The following is a 20,515-nucleotide window of genomic DNA, read 5'->3' on the forward strand; positions in this document are numbered from 1 at the left end:
CAAAAACAAAACAAAAACCCAAACAACATGGGAAATAATATGAAATAAAACATTTTGGGCTTCAACCCCCTACTTTCTAGTAGCTAATCACAAAACTGCCTATTGTTGAAAAGATTACTTTCTTGGCTAAGGCTTTAAATAAGTGTTATGTCCGTTCTAATATCTATTCGCCATCATCAGTACTCTCAAGCCAGTGTGATTTACTATTTTATCAACCACACTGGACCAAGAACCCAATATCTTGCAAGTCTGACACTAAAACATATGGTACTGTATCTTCAGTAACATTCTTAATAAGTGGCACATATGAATTAAAATTCAAAAATATTGGAAAGTAAAACACTAGTATACTAATAAGATTAAGAAAAATGTTTACCACAAGCCAATTTGACCATGGTTATGTTCTAATAAATATAAATTTACATAAAGCAAGCCTCATTCGCCTAGGTTGAGATTACATATTCTAACACCCCTTACCAGATATCTCATCACAGACTTACCGCCAAACTAGAAAAAACAGCAGGGCTACGAAACAAGGAGGGCCCAGATCTCTTGTTGAGGAGAAAAATCCATATAGTGTATACTTGTGGAGATTTTTTTCAGGACTATGTGGGAGTGAATAAGAATTTGAATACACACCTGTGAACATTTTGAGTCATTGGATGTTGGATTTTGCTGGATGCATGAATAATCCTACCTGGGAACCCCATAACACAGATAAGTGATTGGCTTTCTTCCACATTCAAAGTATATTATTTGAAATAAGTCTTTTTGAGGATTTCTTCAACATTTTAAGCCTATTTGGAACAAGGTTATGTTAGATTTGTAATTTTTGTAAATAGAGTGCTTCCAGAACTGTTTTTGTTTATTTGTTTTTACAGCAGTGGTTTTCTCCAGTTTTGCTTTTGTTTTATGAGGGGGGAGTTTTTTCACTGCTGTTTTTTCTAGGTTTGGCGGTAAGTCTGTGATGAGATGGGTAAGGGGTGTTTGATAATGTGTAATCTCACCCTGGGTGATTGAGGCTTGCTTTATTTAAATTTATATTTCATTGGAAGGAACATAATCATGGTCCAATTGGCTCGTGGTAAACATTTTTCTTAATCTTATACATATGAATTAAAACCATATCATTTATTTTAGTTTTATTTTATTATGAGTTTACTGTATCTTAGTTTTATTATAAGCCAACCAGTAAGCTTTTGCTGGATATGATGGGATATCCTATATAATAATTCTCACCTCCAACGTTCTAATGGGCCTGCCTGTGTCCGTGGCTCCTTCGGAGTTACTGAGCTAAGCTCCGAAGCCAGGCTGATGTCACCGGAAAGGAGACACCAGATTGGCTGCGACATCAGGAGCAGGAGCACCCCCCCCCCCACATCGCGCGTCACCAAAGCCCCCCCTTGGCGCACCAATGCCCCTCCCTCTTTCCCTTCCAATTCAAGGCCCCCTCACGCCCCTCCCACCGAGTTACAGACTCCCCCTCCCTCCGATTTTAACACCCCCCCTCCGCGTTACTGACTCCTGGACCCCCCCTTCCCACTGAAAACCCTCCCCCACCGCCGTCGCGTACCTGCGCTGACAGAGGACCCCAACCCCCGACAGCCGAAGACCTCTTCTCGGCTGCCGCGGCGTTGCCTACAGAATGATCTGATCAAGTTTCTGTGCGTGCGTCTAACATCAGATGCAGGCACAGAAACTTGAACAGACCATTCAGCAAGCAACGCCGGCGCAGACGAGAAGAGGACTTCGGCTGTCGGGGGTTGTGGTCCCCCGTCAGCACAGGTACGCGACGGCAGCGGGGGAGGGTTTTCGGCGGAAAGGGGGGGTCAAGAGGGTCGCGGCAGGGGGGTCCAGATGTCAGTAACGCGGAGGGGGGGTCTGTAACTCAGTGGGAGGGGTGGGAGGGGGCCTTGAACTGGAAGGGAGGGAGGGAGGGGTCTGGAACTCGGAAGGAAGAGAGGGAGGGGGCATGGGTCTCAGAGGGGACAGAGCGAGACAGCGAGGGAGGGTGGGGGATTACCTTGCTAGCGCCCGTTTCATTGCCTACCGAAACGGGCCTTTTTTACTAGTAAACCAATAAAATGAAACAAAATTGAAATCAATTTCCATTTTCCTATAATAATTTTAGGGACTGAAAAAGAACTGGGATGAAGTGCATCACGAGTATCAGGGCCTTTCTGTTGTGATTGACACCTTACCCAAGAAAATGCACAAGGAAAGACTGGAAACCGAGATGAAACAACTGGAGCGAGACATTCAGCTGATTGAGAGGCACAAAATTATCTACATTGCCAACAAATGAGGATTGCCTGACAATGACTGTTTCTGGTAGAGGGAAGAAATGGAAATAGCCATGTTATTTAAAGGAAAATAATTATAAATGAAATACATGTATTACAGACAGTAACATAACACATTTCTAACAGAAATGAAAAGAATAAATTGCTCAAACTAAATTACACTCTTTATTATGAAGTATTGTTGATGAAATTACCTTAGGGCTTTATCAAACAATAGATGTTGGAACAGCTTTTATGAGATTAAATATTTCATCTTTACAACCACTAATACTTTTTAGGCATAGCATGTAATTCAAACACTAGTTTGATTTTCACTATATGACTATCCTTTTTGAAATAATGGCATCTTTAACTAAGAAGAGTCCTGCTTAATCAAAGGTTTTCTCAAAGGCAGAGAATAGAAATAACATGTCATGAGGCAGACCCTAAGAAAATACCCAAGATTGTTTTTTTAAACTGTATTTCTAGTAAGGAAACTGTTAACAATACTTCTGAGGAAACAGCTGGAAACAAATGTGTTTAGGAAATATTTTTGATCTTGTATGGTCTAGAGTACATTATGCTGGAATTTATACTTGTTAAACCACAGTGTTGAAAAAAAAGCAGTCACTCCTGCAATCCTTAAATCATATGAAAGAATGAATATTCTGAAATTTAAACACCATCTCAAGGTTAATGTGAATTCTTGTAAATGTTGCATTGTTTGAAGAAAATAAATGATTTTCAGTAAACAATTTTTTTTCTAATATTTGGGCTCTAGTTTAAATGCTGACATTTTGGTGCCCCGAGAGATATCTTCTGCAGATCCAATGCCATATTGAGAGGGCTGACATAACTGTTGCTCTTTCTTAAAGGGGTGCTTCATGCTAGAGTACTCTTTTAGATGGTAATTTATAAAGTCTTTTTCATGTGTATATGGCCGCATATATACATAAAAAGCCTGTTATAAAATTCTGAGCTGCATAAATGTACACATATTAATGTGATGATGCATGATATCCTGGTAGATGTATACAAGGATGAGGTCGGTACAAAATGGGTGGAGTTTGCAAGTGCTGATGTAGATTCTACACATGTGCATGTGTGCTCCACATGCAAACATTTACACCTGCTTGAGACCAGGAGGCTTATTTTCAAAGCACTTAGCCTCCCAAAGTTCCATAGAAACCTATGGAACTTAGCCTCCCAAAGTGCTTTGAAAATATGCCTCCAGGTGTAAATGTTCACATCTGCATTCAAAGTGCAGTTTCTGCCACTTAGCTAGCATTGTGTAAATCTAGTGCTGTAGATTAATTGTAGTTAACTATGACAATTAATGCAAAAAATCTAATTCTAATTCTAAATTATTAATGCCACTAAAGCAATGCAAAACAATCCGGGTCCGTATTCAGTACATGGCAGTCTGTGTTTTTTAAATAATTACCACTATGGGCTGAACTGAGCATCTGCCCCTCTTCTGAAGCCTCTCCAAGAGCATTTCCCTCCCAAAGAGCCCCTTTCATGAAGACCCATTCCTCAAAAGCATCCTTCTCCCAAAGAGCCATTCTAACAGCATCTACCCTCCTCCTAAACACTCCTCCCCTGCCATAGCCTCTCCAGGCTTACCTTAAGGATGAACTGATGGGTCTAGAGTAGGGCAGACACAGGAGTGATCCCCAGTCACTCCTGCCTGTGCTGGCTCCAGGTTCAAAATGGTGGCCATGACTTTTAGTGGTTTGGGTGAATTCTATGGGGGCTTTGGGAAGGAGTGGAAGCTCTTCAGGAAGGAGTAAATGGGAGTGGCGGAGTAGCCTTAATGGTTAGTGCAGCTGGCTTTGATCCTGGTGACCAGGCTTCAATTCCCACTGCAGCTCCTTGTGACCTTGGGTAAGTCATTTGAACCTCCATTGTCCCAGATACCAAAACAAAAAACAAATTTAGATTGTGAGCCCTCTAGGGACAGAGAAAGTTCCTGCATATAATGTGTACAGCACTGCACATGTCTAGTAGCACTACAGAAATGATTAGTAGTAGTAAATGTTCAAGGGAGGATTGGTTACATTAACCCTCTGATGTTCATCACTATGAGGTTAGTTAACTGGGTAAAGTTAGGACAGCTTTTTTGCTGTCCTAACTTTACCTGGTTACTTTACCGAGTAGCAGGCTGAATATTGCCACTATCCAGTTAACTGAGTTATTGTACTGTCCAGTACTATGATTAAAAATGCAATTAACTGTGATCAATTTTTAATCAGGCAATTAATTATGATTAAAATTTGTGATCAAACAACACCTATAATAAAGTCACATAGTTAGCATGAAGTTACAAAGTAGTATATGTCAAACAAATCGGAAAAAATACTTTTTCATTCAATGCACAGTTAGACTCTGGAGCTCACTACCAGATGATGCAGTAAAAGCAGTTCTCCAAGGACAAGAAGGCTGTCCTATTCTCACAGCTGGGTGACATCATCGGATGAAACTCAGTGTGGATGCTGACTAGCGAGAACTTTCTATCAGTGTCCCACCATGCATGTGCTGGTGCCTTCTTGCCCAATACGTGAGCGCCAATCCCGAGTCTTCATTTTTCTGTAGAAAAGTGTGATTTGTGCTTTTTTTTTCTTGTGCCTTCCTGTGCAAGTTTTCAAGTCCTCTTGGATATTTTTCTCTTTATTTTACCCTTACTTCACTTTTCGTTTTAATTTCTTTTAGTATTTTGGCCCTTGAAGTTTCCTTTATTTTTTTGCGTATTGCTAGGTCCTTTTAGACCAGAGCCCCGATCTTGATTTGAACACTGCTTCTTTTTCTGGTTCAAAAATTGAGTAGTTTAATTTGACCGCAATCCTTTTATTGATGTCAGGAAGACCCCTAGTGGCTTCAAGAGGTGCGCCCAGTGTAATCGGGTTATTTCTGTGACGGCCTTGCACAACTGGTACATCGGGTGCTTTGGACCTGACCATGAGTCTAGCCCTTGTTCTCTCTGTTTGCAAATACAGCTGAGGGCACAGAGGGTGTGGCAAGTTGAACAGGAAAAGCTTTTTGGCTCCTCAAAGGGCATCGACATCAGGACCGGATGCATGGACCCAGATGGCTTCAAGACTTTAGCATTCACTGGGAGTGCACCGGCATCGAGGAGGGTGCTGAGAGTAGGACCTAGGACCAGTCAGCATCAGACCCGACACAGAGGGCACATACGAATTCAATGTTGTACTCGTCAGCACTGAAGGTCCATGATGCTATGCATTGGGGGAAGCCCAAGAAGCACAGGCATCGGTCCTCCTCAACGCATGGCGCCGGGAACACTGGGGCATCAGCATCGCCGGTACATGAGAAGTGCTGGCACCGGGAGGAGCACTGTCCCTCCTTGGAAGAAGTGCCAGTTTGCAAGTTTCCTAGCAGTCAGAATCCTGCTACCAGTCTGATACTGATGTCTTCTCAGGCTGCATATGTCTAGTAGTACTATATAAATGATAAGTAGTAGTAGTATCTCTTCTAGCTCCCCCACCTTTGCCAATGCCTTTCTTCGATGAGCAGTTCCAAGCCATGCTCAAGGAGCAGCTGGCACAGATGCTGCAGTTGCATACTGCTCAGGAATTGAGGGCACTTGTACCAACTGTGGATCAAACCCAGGTTCTTTCTGAGGCTCCTTCCATGCCAGTGCAGAGATCCTTGACACCAGCTCCTCAAAGGGTGTCAACCTCGATGCATATATTACCACTCTCAACGTCAGGAGAGGAAGCTTCCCCAGAGTCAGAAAGTAGGACTGTACCTTGGTGCTCTTCAGGCGTGGATATGGATCCAGAGTTGAGGCAGGCACAGACTCATTCAGTACAATCTGAATACAGTGACTATTCTGCATGAGACCATAGGCGCCGACTCCATGGGTGCTGTGGGTGCTCGAGCACCCCTAATATTTTTCCCCGCCGTTGGAAGTTCTGGTTCCAGCCCGACCTGCCCGCCCTCTTCTCCCTCAATAGTTCTCCGTCCTCGCCTTCCTGCCGCCCAGAATTTAAAACTCATCTTACCTCGTGTCCCGGCAGCAGTGAAAGGCGAGCAGGCTCGACTTCAGCCTTCCCTTCTCTCTGAGCTCTGGTCCCGCCCTCATTTCCTGTTTCCGCGAGGGCGGGACCAGAGCTGAGAGAGAAGGGAAGGCCAAAGCTGAGCCTGCTCGCCTTTCACTGCTGGGGGGACTGAGCGAGGTAAGAAGAGTTTTAAATTCTGGGTGGCAGGAAGGCGAGGACGGAGGACTGTTGTGGGAGAAGAGGTCGGGTTGGGGTTGGGACTGGAATTCGGAGGAGAGGGGGGCCTGGAACTCAGAGGAAAGGAGGGCTGAAAAGGGGCAGGTGGTGTTTGGGGTGAGTTACTGGACATGGAGGGGAGGGAAGAGAGGAGAAATTGCTGGACATGGAAGGGAGGACAGGGGAGAGATGAGACTTGTTGGACATGGAGGGAGGGAGGGAGGGGAAGGCAGGGGCAGAGGAGAATTCGCTGGACATTGAAGAGAGGAGAGGGAGGGTAGGGGAGAGGGGAGAATTGCTGGATATGAAGGGAGGGGGGAAATGCACCACCTGTAAAAAGAAAAAAATTTTCATCACCCCCCAATCATTTTGAAAAGTTGGCTCCTATGCATGAGACTGCCCATGGGATTCAGAGGAGGACCCACATTGCTTCTTGGAGGAGTCTTATGCGATACCTTCTGATCCCTCCACACATCAAAAGGGATGTAAATCTCCACCTGAGGTCTCTTTCACCAGTTTTATCAGGGAGATGGCTTCTGCCATCCCATTTTAGACTTTGCATATTGCTATTGTTAATGTAAAAGCTAACTAAGCACTTGACTTTGAAAGAAGAACATACCAAAAGTTCATCTTTCAAAGATAAGTGCTTAGTTTGCACATATGGTTTTCTGTATAATGTGATACAGCAATTGCTATTAATGTAAACGATAAGTCTAAAATGAGACGAGAGATTTGAAGAATATTAATTTAAAAATAAGAAATGACCAATGAAGAATACAGTGGTCTGGAGCACATTGGTGCAATGATCTGTAAATACCTTTCTCCGAGGACAAGCAGGCTGCTTGTTCTCACATGTGGGTCAATGTCCGCGTCGGCCCAGGAAACGGAGCAAATTTTTGAAGCAAAAATAAAAAAGTTTTGCCCAGAGTCCTCTGGCGTGTGAATCACGCGCACCGTGCATGCGTGGACGACTTCCCACCCGTCGCACGAGCGTGCCCCTTAGTTCTCCGAGGACAAGCAGGCTGCTTATTCTCACGATTGGGTCGTCGTCCGCGACGGCCCAAGAGACCGGCAAATCCCTAAGAAAAACAAAAAACTTCTAGAATGCACCGGCGCACGGGCAGAGCGACCTGCGCATGTGCAAATGGCTTCCCGCCCGCGGCACGAGAGTGCCCTCCTCAGTTCTTTTTATCTACGCTTTGAGTGACACATTTTTTTTGCTGTGCTCATTTTTGGCCTAGGAGACTTTGTTTAGCGTTTACAGCTCCCCTTTTTTCTTCTTAGTTTTTGTACTTTTTACAAATATTTTTTTTAAAAAAAAAGTTAGTTTTTCCCTTATTTTCTTAGTTTTTTATACACTTAAGTTTCCTTCTTTTTTTCTCGTGGCCAGCTTTTAGGCTGCTCGGTCGTGTTTTCTTTTCCTTTTTTGTGCCTTTTTAGTTGGCACGATCAAGTCCTTTAATTTCGCACCCCCGTTTTTCCGTCCATGTCATCGAAGACTCCCAGTGGCTTCAAGCGTTGTACTTGCTGCAACTGGACCATCTCGGGTACCGAACCCCACGCGTGGTGTCTCCAGTGCCTTGGGCACGACCATTTGCCAGCTGCTTGTAAGCTGTGCTCTTTAATGAAAAAGCGGACCTAAGTGTCTCGGGAGGCTCAACGTGAAAAACCTTTTGCTGATCGGTCCGATCCTTCGATGTCCGCATCGACATCGGTACCGAGGTCGGCGGCATCGACATCGACCTCAAGGGAAGCATCGACTTCGAGAGCACAGGTAATGGCTGCCGAACGACCACATCGCACTGGGAGCAGCGAGGCATCGAGTGGGTCTCCACCTGTCTCAAGGCCTACTGCTATGCAGGCCCCCCGGGACCGACCTTTGTCAGACCCGGCCCCAAGGAGGCGTGAGGATTCCATGTCCTCCTCTTTGGTACCAAGGAGTCTCGATGACGGGCTGGGATTCTATTTCAACTACTTCCTTGTTCAAAAGAAAACAGGGGGAATGCGTCCCATCCTAGACCTAAAGGCCCTGAACAAATTCCTAGTCTGAGAAAAGTTCAGGATAGTTTCCCTTGGCACCCTTCTTCCCATGATTAAAGAAAACAATTGGCTATGCTCTCTGGACTTGAAGGATGCCTATACACACATCTCGATACTCCCAGCTCACATGAAGTATCTTCGATTTCAGTTGGGAACTCGGCACTTTCAGTACTGTGTACTGCCCTTTGGCCTCGCATCTGCGCCCAGGGTCTTCACAAAGTGCCTGGCAGTTGTCGCAGTATCGCTGCGCAGACTGGGAGTGCATGTCTTCCCTTATCTCGACGACTGGCTGGTGAAGAGCACCTTGAAGGCAGGCGCTCTACAGTCCATGCGAATGACTATTCAGGTGCTAGAACTACTGGGGTTCGTGATCAATTACTCTAAGTCCCATCTCACCCCAGTTCAGAAGTTGGAATTCATTGGAGCTCTGTTGAACACAAAGACAGCTCGAGCTTACTTTCCAGATGCAAGGGCAGACAACCTCCTGTCCCTGGTGTCCATAGTTCGAACGTCTCAACAAATCACGGCTCGGCAGATGTTGATACTTCTGGGGCACATAGCCTCCACAGTTCATGTGACCCCCATGGCACGCCTACACATGAGATCAGCTCAGTGGACCCTAGCTTCTCAGTGATATCAAGCTGCGAGGAGTCTAGAGAATGTAATCCAACTGTCCACCGACTTCCGGAATTCTATGCAGTGGTGGACAATTCAATCCAATTTGACCTTGGGACATCCATTCCAAAATCCTCAGCCACAAAAAGTGCTGACGACGGATGCATCCCTTCTGGGGTGGGGAGCTCATGTAGATAGGTTTCACTCTCAAGGAGCTTGGTCCTTTCAGGAAAAAGGTCTTCAGATCAATCTCCTGGAATTGCGAGCGATCTGGAACGCTCTAAAGGCTTTCAGAGACCGGCTGTCCAATCAAATCATATTGATTCAGACAGACAATCAGGTTGCCATGTATTACACCAACAAGCAGGGGGGCACCGGATCTCACCCTCTGTGTCAGGAAGCCGTCCAGATGTGTCTTTAGGCTCACTGTCATGGCATGTTTCTGCAAGCCACTATCTGGCAGGCGTAAACAACAGTCTGGTCGACAGGCTGAGCAGGATAATGCAACCTCACGAGTGGTCACTGGACATGGGTGTCGTCTGCAAGATCTTCTGAGCGTGGGGCACCCCCTCGGTGGATCTTTTTGCCACTCAGATCAATCACAAGGTCCCTCAGTTCTGTTCCAGGCTTCAGGCCCACGACAGACTAGCATCAGATGCCTTTCTCCTGCATTGGGGAACAGGCATCCTGTATGCATATCCTCCCATACCTCTAGTAAGGAAGAATTTGCTGAAAATCAAGCAAGACTGCGGAGCCATGATTCTGAATGCTTCCTTCTGGCCGCATCAGATTTGGTTCCCTCTTCTTCTGGAGTTGTCCTCCGAGGAACCATGGAAATTGGAGTGTTTTCCAACCCTCATCACCCAGAATGAGGGGTTGCTTCTCCATCCCAACCTCCAGTCTCTGGCTCTCACGACCTCAATGTTGAGAGCTTAGAATTCGCCTCCTTGGGTCTTTCAGAGGGTGTCTCCCGAGTCTTGCTTGCTTCCAGGAAGGTGTTACTTTTTCAAATGGAGGAGGTTTGCTGTCTGGTGTGACAGCAAGGCCCTAGATCCTCTTTCTTGTCCTACACAGACTCTGCTTGAGTACCTTCTACACTTGTCGGAATCTCTTCTCAAGACCAACTCCTTAAGGGTTCACCTTAGTGCAATTAGTGCTTATCATCACCGTGTAGAGGGTAAGCCTATCTCTGGACAGCTTTTAGTTGTTCGCTTCATGAGAGGTTTGCTTTCGTCAAAGCCCCCGGTCAAACCTCCACCAGTGTCATGGGATCTCAACGTCGTTCTCACCCAGCTGATGAAAGCTCCTTTTGAGCCACTGAATTCCTGCCATCTGAAGTACTTGACCTGGAAGGTTGTTTTCTTGGTGGCTGTTACTTCAGCTCGTAGGGTCAGTGAGCTTCAGGCCTTGGTAGTGCATGCACCTTAAAAGTTTCATCACAACAGAGTAGTCCTCCGCACACACCCTAAGTTCTTGCCGAAGATGGTGTCGGAGTTCCATCTGAACAAGTCAATTGTCTTGCCAACATTCTTTCCCAGTCCTCATACCCGCCCTGGCAAAAGCAGTTTGCATACCTTGGACTGCAAGAGTGCATTGGCCTTTTATGTGGAGCGGATAAAGCCCTTCAGACAGTCCACCCAGTTTGTTTCTTTCAATCCCAACAGGAGGGGAGTCGCCATCGGAAAACGCACAATCTCCAATTGGCTAGCAGATTGCATTTCCTTCACTTATGCCCAAGCTGGGCTGACTCTAGAAGGCCATGTCACGGCTCATAATGGCTGCGTCAGTGGCTCACTTAAAGTCAGCTTCTATTGAAGAGATTTGTAAGGCTGCAACGTGGTCATTAGTCCACACATTCATATCTCACTACTGCCTTCAGCAGGATACCCAATGTCACAGTCGGTTTGGGCAGTCTCAGTGCTGTAGAATCTGTTCGGGGTTTAGAATCCAACTCCACCCCCCTAGACCCATTTTTGTTCTGTTCCAGGGTGCACTCTCAGTTAGTTGTTTATGGTTTCAGGTCAATCTATGTTATGTCCTCGCCGTTGCGAGGCCCAATTGACCAATGTTCATTGTTGAGCCTGGGTGCTAGGGATACCCCACATACTACTACTACTTAACATTTCTAAAGCGCTACTAGAGTTACGCAGCGCTGTACAATTTAACATAGAGGGACAGTCCCTGCTCAAAGAGCTTACAATCTAAGAGACAAATGAACGGTCAGTCCGATAGGGGCGGTCAAAATGTGGCAGTCTGGATTTACTGAACGGTAAGAGTTAGGTGCCGAATGCAGCACTGAAGAGGTGGGTTTTAAGCAAAGACTTGAAGATGGGCAGGGAGGGGGCTTGGCGTAAAGGCTCAGGAAGGTTGTTCCAAGCATAGGGTGAGGCGAGGCAGAATGAGCGGAGCCTGGAGTTGGCGGTGGTGGAGAAGGGTACAGAGAGGAGGGATTTGTCCTGTGAACGGAGGTTACGGGCGGGAACGTAAGGGGAGATGAAGGTAGAAAGGTAGTGAGGGGCAGCAGACTGAGTGCATTTGTAGGTAAGAAGAAGAAGCTTGAATTGAATGCGGTATCTGATTGGAAGCCAGTGAAGTGACTTGAGGAAAGGGGTGATGTGAGTATATCGGTTCTGGCGGAATATGAGACGTGCAGCAGAGTTCTGAACAGATTGAAGGGAGGACGGCTAAGTGGGAGGCCGGTGAGGAGTAAGTTGCAGTAGTCAAGGCGAGAGGTAATGAGACCGTGGACGAGAGTTCGGGCGGTGTGTTCAGAGAGGAAAGGGCGAATTTTGCTGATGTTAAAGAGGAAGAAGCGGCACGTCTTGGCTATCTGCTGGATATGCGCAGAGAAGGAGAGGGAGGAGTCAAAGATGACTCCGAGGTTGCGGGCAGAGGAGACGGGGAGGATAAGGGTGTTATCAACTGAGATAGAAAGTGGAGGAAGATGAGACATGGGTTTTGGTGGAAAGACGAGGAGCTCAGTCTTGGACATGTTCAGCTTCAGGTGGCGGTTGGACATCCAGGCAGCAATGTCGGATAAGCAGGCTGATACCTTAGCCTGGGTCTCTGCGGTGATGTCTGGTGTAGAGAGATATAGCTGGGTGTCATCAGCATAGAGATGATACTGGAAACCATGAGATAAGATCAGATCAGGGAGCCCAGGGAAGAGGTATAGATTGAGAAGAGAAGGGGTCCAAGGACAGATCCCTGGGGAACACCAACAGATAGGGGGATAGGGGTGGAGGAAGATCCATGAGAGTGAACTCTGAAGGTGCAGTGGGAGAGATAGGAGGAGAACCAGGAGAGGACGGAGCCCTGGAACCCAAATGAGGACAATGTGGCAAGAAGTAAGTCATGATTGACAGTGTCAAAAGCGGCGGATAGAGCAAGGAGGATGAGGATGGAGTAGTGGCCTCTGGATTTGGCAAGGAACAGGTCATTACAGACTTTAGAGAGTGCTGTTTCTGTCGAGTGAAGAGGACAAAAGCCGGATTGAAGTGGATCGAGGATGGCGTGAGAGGAGAGAAAATCAAGGCAGCGGCTGTGAACGGCACGCTCAAGTACTTTGGAGAGGAAGGATAGGAGGGAGATGGGGTGGTAGTTGGAGGGACAGGTAGGGTCAAGTGATGGTTTTTTGAGGAGAGGTGTGACTATGGCGTGCTTGAAGGTGTCAGGGACAGTTGCAGTGGAGAGAGAGAGGTTGAGGATATGACAGATGGAGGGGGTGACAGTATGAGAGATGATGTTAAGTAAGTTGGTGGGGATGGGATCAGAAGAGCAGGTGGTGCTTTTGAGGAGGAAAGAAGGCAAGCGGTTTCCTCCTTGGTGATGACAGGGAAGGAGGAGAAAAAGGCCTGGGTTGATTGGTTGAGGGAGACGGTTGAAGGGTGAAGAAGAGATGGCTTGGTAGTGAACTCAAGGTTGATCTTTTGCACCTTGTCGCGGAAGTAATCAGCCAGTGATTGAGGAGAGAGCGAGGGGGGGTGGGAGCGGAGGGCACTTTGAGGAGGGAGTTAAGGGTGGAGAAGAGACGACGGGGGTTGGAGCTGACAGAATTGGTCAATTGGGTGTAATAGTCCTGTTTGGCAAGGAATAGGAAGGAGTGGAAGGAGGATAGCATGAATTTGTAGTGAAGGAAGTCTGAATGGGTGCGAGATTTCCTCCAGAGGCGTTCAGCAGATCTGGCGCAGGAGCGAAGGTAACGGATGCAAGGGGTCAGCCAGGGCTGGGGATTAGTACGCTTTTTGGGACGGGAGGTGGATGGTGCGAGGGTGTCCAGAGCAGAGGGTCCGTTGCTTTTTAATGTATTTATAAATGACCTAGAGATGGGAATAACTAGTGAGGTAATTAAATTCGCCGATGACACAAAATTATTCAGGGTCGTCAAGTCGCAGGAGGAATGTGAACTATTACAGGAGGACCTTGCGAGACTGGGAGATTGGGCGTGCAAGTGGCAGATGAAGTTCAATGTTGACAAGTGCAAAGTGATGCATGTGGGTAAGAGGAACCCGAATTATAGCTACGTCTTGCAAGGTTCCGCGTTAGGAGTTACGGATCAAGAAAGGGATCTGGGTGTCGTCGTCGATGATACGCTGAAACCTTCTGCTCAGTGTGCTGCTGCGGCTAGGAAAGCGAATAGAATGTTGGGTGTTATTAGGAAGGGTATGGAGTCCAGGTGTGCGGATGTTATAATGCCGTTGTATCGCTCCATGGTGCGACCGCACCTGGAGTATTGTGTTCAGTACTGGTCTCCGAATCTCAAAAAAGATATAGTAGAATTGGAAAAGGTACAGCGAAGGGCGACGAAAATGATAGTGGGGATGGGACGACTTTCCTATGAAGAGAGGCTGAGAAGGCTAGGGCTTTTTAGCTTGGAGAAGAGACGGCTGAGGGGAGATATGATAGAAGTGTATAAAATAATGAGTGGAATGGATCGGGTGGATGTGAAGCGACTGTTCACGCTATCCAAAAATACTAGGACTAGAGGGCATGAGTTGAAGCTACAGTGTGGTAAATTTAAAACGAATCGGAGAAAATTTTTCTTCACCCAACGTGTAATTAGACTCTGGAATTCGTTGCCGGAGAACGTGGTACGGGCGGTTAGCTTGATGGAGTTTAAAAAGGGGTTAGATAGATTCCTAAAGGACAAGTCCATAGACCGCTATTAAATGGACTTGGAAAAATTCCGCATTTTTAGGTATAACTAGTCTGGAATGTTTTTACGTTTGGGGAGCGTGCCAGGTGCCCTTGACCTGGATTGGCCACTGTCGGTGACAGGATGCTGGGCTAGATGGACCTTTGGTCTTTCCCAGTATGGCACTACTTATGTACTTATGTACTTATGTACTTATGAGAGTGGCATTGTAAGCGTTGACAGCCTTGTCGACAGACTCGGAGGAGATTAGAAATATTGGAGGATAGGGTGGGAGGGTCAATAGCCTGGAGATAGTGGTTAAAGTTGGACGGGGCTGAGGGGGGGGGTGAAGAAGTGTGAAGGTGATTAGGTGATAATCGGAGAGAGGAAGAGCTGAAACGTGGAAATTGGAGGGAGAGCTGGGGACGAGGTCAAGACAATGGCGGTCTCGGTGAGTAGGGGTGGTGGAGCAAAGCTGGAGGTTGAAGGAGGAAGTTAGAGTGAGGAACTGAGAAGCGTGAGGGTCAGACTGGTCATCAACGTGTATGTTAAAGTCTCTGAGAATGAGGGATGGAGATGAGGGTTCAAGAACAAGATGTGAGAACAAGCAGCCTGCTTGTCCTCAAAGAAAGTGAAGATACTTACCTGTAGCAGGTATTCTCCAAGGACAGCAGGCTAATTGTTCTCACAAACCCGCCCACCTCCCCTTTGGAGTTGTTTCTAGTTTGTTGTATACTTGATTTAACTAAGGGTCACACTCCCACGATGGGCAGGAAGTCATCCATGTTTTATTTTGTTTGATTTCTATTGATAACCTTAAGAGTGGACTAACACGGCTACCACACTCCTCTACTAATAAAAACAAACAAACTCAAATGAAAAACAATGCAAAACTCAGTCATTAAAATACTACAAAAGTAATATCTCAAGTGAGAAAGGCTTGAATGAACAAATGCATTTTCAACATCTTTTAAAATAAAGATAACTCTGTAATGTTCCTCAAATGATCAGGCAAATTATTCTATAACATTGGACCTCTAATTGAGAATGTAGCATTTCTTGTGAATACATAATACACTTCTGAATTCCCTGGTAAACAAAGCAGTTGTTTTTGTTCTGAATGCGAAGCACAGGGAGGCTGATAAAACCTGAGCACATGTCAATAATATTGGAACACTTGAGCAAAGACTTAAAAAACAAAATCAACAATTTAAAATCAATCCAATAGCACACAGGGAGCCAATGCAAGGATTTCAACACTGGAATAACATGCTCAAAATGACTAATTCCTACTATCATGCGGGCTGCAGTGTTTTTGTACTACTTGGAAGATGGCAATCCTAGATTCTACAACACGTCAGTAGAATTATTGCATTAGAAACAGCATATTTATTCACAACAAAGATTTTTTTTTTAGAAATCCAAAATTGTAATAAGTGAAACTTCTTAAATTAATCAGAAACAAAGCTTAAATGCTTTTGTGCTGTATGTGAAAGTGTAACTCAGAAGTTCCATTCACTTGCCTAGTCATAAATATTGAATGACTATTTTATTGCTGTCCTGGAACAGATCTGTGTTTTATGACACGAGAATCTTATCTGGCTTCTTGATAAGAATACAAGATAAGTGTGGGGTGTGGGGGGGGGAGTCCACCCATTTCTCAGTGGTTTAACTTTTGCATTTAATTCCAGGATAGGACAAAGAAACAGGATTTTTAAACAACTTCAGGATAAGCTTATTTCTTTTCTTTGTATTTACTGTAAATGCCATGCATACTCTATTACTGATACTAGTTAGCACCCAACTTGGGTTTTTTTTGTTTGTTTTGGGTTTGTTTTTTTTAATTATGAAACCAACCAGAAAGATTTTGTTACAACAGAAATCCTTTCCTAGTTACATCAGTACATAAGTATTGCCATACTGGAACAGACCAAAGGTCCATCAAGCACAGCATCCTGTTTCCAACAGTGGCCAATCCAGGTCACAAATACCTGGCAAGATCCCAAAAAAGTACAAAACATTTTATGCTGCTTATCCCAGAAATAAGCAGTGGATTTTCCCCAAGTCCATTTTAATAATGGTCTATAGATTTTTCCTTTAGAAAGCCATCCAAACCTTTTTAAAACCCTGCTAAGCTAACCACCTTTACCACATTCTCTGGCAACAAATTCCGGAGTTTGATTACAAACTGAGTGAAGAAACATTTTCTCCAATTCGTTTTAAATTTACTACCTTGTAGCTTCATCGCATGCACCCTAGTCCTAGTATTTTGAGAAAGAGTAAACAGACATTTCATGTATACCCTTTCCACGCCACTCGTTATTTTATAGATCTCTATCATATCTCCCCTCAGCCGTCTTTTCTCCAAGCTGAAGAGCCCTAGCCGTTTTAGCCTTTCCTCATAGAGAAGTCGTCCCATTCCCTTTATCATTTTTGTCACCCTTCTCTGCACCTTTTCTAATTCCACTATATCTTTTTTGAGATTAGGTGATCAGAATTGAACACAATGTTCAAGGTGCGGTCGCACCACGGAGCGATACAAGGGCATTATAACATCCTCATTTTTGTTTTCCATTCCTTTCATAATAATACCTAACATTCTATTTGCTTTCTTAGCCAACACAGCAGACTGAGCAGAAGGTTTCAACGTATCGTCAATGACGACACCTAGATCCCTTTCTTGGTCTGTGACTCCTAACGTGGAACCTTGCATTATGTAGCTATAACTCAGGTTCCTCTTTCCCACATGCATCACTTTGCACTTGCTCATGTTAAACGTCATCTGCCATTTAGACACCCAGTCTCCCAGTCTTGTAAGGTCCTTTTGTAATTTTTCACAATCCTCTTGAGATTTAACAACTTTGAATAACTTTTTGTCGTCAGCAAATGTAAATACCTCACAAGTTACTCCCATCTCTAGGTCATTTATAAATATGTTAAAAAGCAGTGGTCCCAGCACAGGTCCCTGGGGAACCCCACTAACTACCCTTCTCCATTGAGAATACTGACCATTTAACCCTACTCTCTGTTTTCTATCTTTTAACCAGATTTTAATTCACAATAGGACACTACCACCTATCTCATGACTCTCCAATTTCCTCTGGAGTCTTTCATGAGGTACTTTGTCAAACGCCTTTTGAAAATCCAGATACACAATATCAACTGGCTCACCTTTATCCACATGTTGTCCACAGGCTGCCTTCTGGGACTCCAGGGTCCCCTGGAGGTGGTCCCTCTCCTGGGGAATACTACGTTCTGCCCCACAAGTACATTAATCCCACTCAACACAAAATGCAGGCTCCAGTGCTGTTTATTGATTCAAAGTTAGCTACAGTTTTCCCTTATCATGGCCCTCCATCTGGCCGGCCTGGGAATCCTCCAGTCCAGGGATTGGAGGCCAGAATGCTACTGGCCCTGCAGAGTTTCCCCTTCCCTTCTAGTACAGGGCAGGCGATAGTTTTAAGGGTCCCACAAATGCCTTTCCCTTAAGCACAGGGACATGCCACTGTTCAAAAGTCCAAATGTCTTCTCACCTTAAGCCCAGGGAAAGGCCGCCATTCAAAGTCAAAATGCCTTGCTCCCCAAACACAGGTCCAGGCAATAGCTCCAAGTCCCAAGAGGCTTTACCCTTGAACACAGGGAAATGCCACAGTCCCAAAGGTTCAAACAAATGCCCTCTTCCTTGGAGCCCAGGACAAGGCTACAGTTCCAAAATTCTCTCACTTAGCTGCTCACCTTCAGCTGCCTCTGGAAAAACCCTTTCAGCTGGGGCTGGAACAGCTGCTTGATTTGCCTCCCCCATCTCACCAGTTTAGAAGCCAGGTTGGCTAGGCGTCCCTTCCTGCAGCTGGGCCAGAGCAGTCACCTCCATAGGCTCCAGATCTTTAGCCTCAGAGGCATAGGCGGTCGGTGGCCCAACTGTTTGGGGAGGCTAAAGGGGGTGGGGTTAGGGGCAGAGCCAGGGGTGGAGCTTACATCCATAATTGTCTGACAACACACAGAAAAAAATAAGTAAAAATAAAATAGTTACAATACCTTTTATTACATTTAGATATTAGATATGTATCATATGTCAAAGAATAAAGTGGTTGCTCAAAGCATATACTAACCACAATCTCTCCACTGCAAAACACTATGCACAACTTTGTGCAAAAACACACTCAGAACCTTACTGTACCATAAATATTACACTGGGCAGACCCTAATACACCAATATACCACCCATACGGAAAATGCAGACCGTCAACAATTTGAAACAAGGGATCATTATATCACAATTCTCATGTAGAGCCACAAAACGCCCTTTTAGGGTGGATAGTGTTCACAATGAGCTCCTTTTATTAACATAAGTACATAAGTAATGCCACACTGGGAAACGACCAAGGGTCCATCGAGCCCAGCATCCTGTCCACGATAGCGGCCAATCCAGGCCAAGGGACCTGGCGAGCTTCCCAAACATACAACATTCTATACATGTTATTCCTGGAATTGTGGATTTTTCCAAGTCCATTTAGTAGTGGTTTATGGACTTGTTCTTTAGGAAACCGTCTAACCCCTTTTTAAACTCTGCTAAGCTAACCGCCTTCACCACGTCCTCCGGCAACGAATTCCAGAGTTTAATTACGCTTTGGGTGAAGAAAACTTTTCTCCTCTGTCTTCCCTCCCCTCCATCCATGACCAGCATTTCTCCTCTCTCCCTTCCACTCCATCCGTGTGCATCTCCTTCCTTTGTCTTTCCTCCATCCTTGTCCAACATTTATTCTCTATTCCCTGCCCTCCACTCCGTCCATGTCCAGCATTTCTCCTCCCTTCCCTTCCCTCCCCTGCATCCATGTGTATCTCCTTCCTGACTTCCCTCCCCTCCATCCATGTCCAACAACTCTCCATTCTCCCCTGCCCTCTCCTCCATCCATCCATATCCAGCAGATTTCCTCTCTCTCCTGCCCTCTCCATCCATCCATGTCCAGCAATTCTCCTCTCTCCCTTGCCCTCCCCTCCTTTCCTGTCCAGCGATCTCTTCTCTCCCCCTGCCCTCCCCTCCATCCATCCATGGCCAGCAATTCTCCACTCTCCCATGCCCTCCCCTCCTCTCCAGCGATCTCTTCTCTCCCCCTGCCCTTCCCTCCTCTCCAGCGATCTCTTCTCTCCCCCTGCCCTCCCCTTCTCTCCATGTCCAGCAATCTGTTCTCTCCCCTGCCCTCCCCTCCAGCGATCTGTTCTCTTCCTGCCCTCCCCTCCTCTCCAGCGATCTGTTCTCTCCCCCTGCCCTCCCCTCCTCTCCATGTCCAGCAATCTCTTCTCTCCCCCTGCCCTCCCCTCCATGTCCAGCGATTCTCCCTGCCCTCCTTCAGCTCCCCGACAGCCCTCCTCTCTGTTCCTTCCTGCCCCCCGAAGCGTTTAACCCTACTGTCCATGGCAGCGATGTCAGTAAAGAAGAAGGCACTGCACACTCGCCTCCAGTCCCTTCCCTCTTCACACAGTGTCCCACCTTCGTGGAAACAGGAACTGTATCATCACAGAAGGCGGGACACTGTGTGAAGAGGGAAGGGAGAAGCTGGAGCCGGAGGCGAGCCAGCATGCCTTCTTCCTCACTGACTTCGCTGCCACGGAAAGTAAAACACACACGCGCATGTGCGCAGGGGACGGGAAGGAACAGAGAGGAGGAGGAGGGGTGCCGGTCGGGGAGCTGAGTCGGAAGGGAAGGAGCCATGTGCCTGTGGGGGCAGTAGGGGAAGGTCACGGTTGAGCTGGGGAGGCTTATCCTCCCCAAGCCTCTTATACGGGGCGCCTATGCTCAGAGGTTTGAAGCACCCCTCCTCCTCCCGTCACTTTCCAGGCCATTAGTTCTTCTCCCTTTATATTTCCCACCTGTTCCTCCCTACCCTGCTTATTTGCCATTCCACAATCCCTCCCCCCTCCCTCAGCATCCTGGGATCTGTAGTTCCCCCTCTGTTCCCTTTTCCTGTCAGTGCACAGGATCCTGGGACTTGTAGTTCCCTATCTGTTCCCTTTCCTTTTCCTTGGAGGATTGCACAGGATCCTGGGATTTTAGTCCTCCCTCCTTTCCATGCTTCTCAGATATCTATACCTCCCTGTGGGCATGGTCTCCCAGCTTCCCTCCCTTCGGGACTTGGGGTTAACCCTCAGGCAGGGAAATCAACCCGCCCTACTCCTTTCCCTGGCTCCTTCTTCCCTCATCCTCCTGG

General features: G+C 46.4%; 1 protein-coding gene across 1 annotated transcript in view; it reads left to right on the top strand.

The window, feature by feature from the left end:
- ENKUR (enkurin, TRPC channel interacting protein) overlaps positions 1–3,051 on the top strand; it is a 106,120-nt gene extending 103,069 nt beyond the window's left edge. The window contains exon 5 of the mRNA XM_030199289.1: positions 2,132–3,051. Coding sequence (XP_030055149.1) covers positions 2,132–2,305 — 174 coding nt within the window. The 3' untranslated portion in view covers positions 2,306–3,051. The remainder of the gene's footprint in view (positions 1–2,131) is intronic.
- The last annotated feature ends 17,464 nt before the right edge of the window (positions 3,052–20,515 follow it).

This window comes from Microcaecilia unicolor, chromosome 1, assembly GCF_901765095.1.
Source record: "Microcaecilia unicolor chromosome 1, aMicUni1.1, whole genome shotgun sequence".
Taxonomy (NCBI): Eukaryota; Metazoa; Chordata; class Amphibia; order Gymnophiona; family Siphonopidae; genus Microcaecilia; species Microcaecilia unicolor.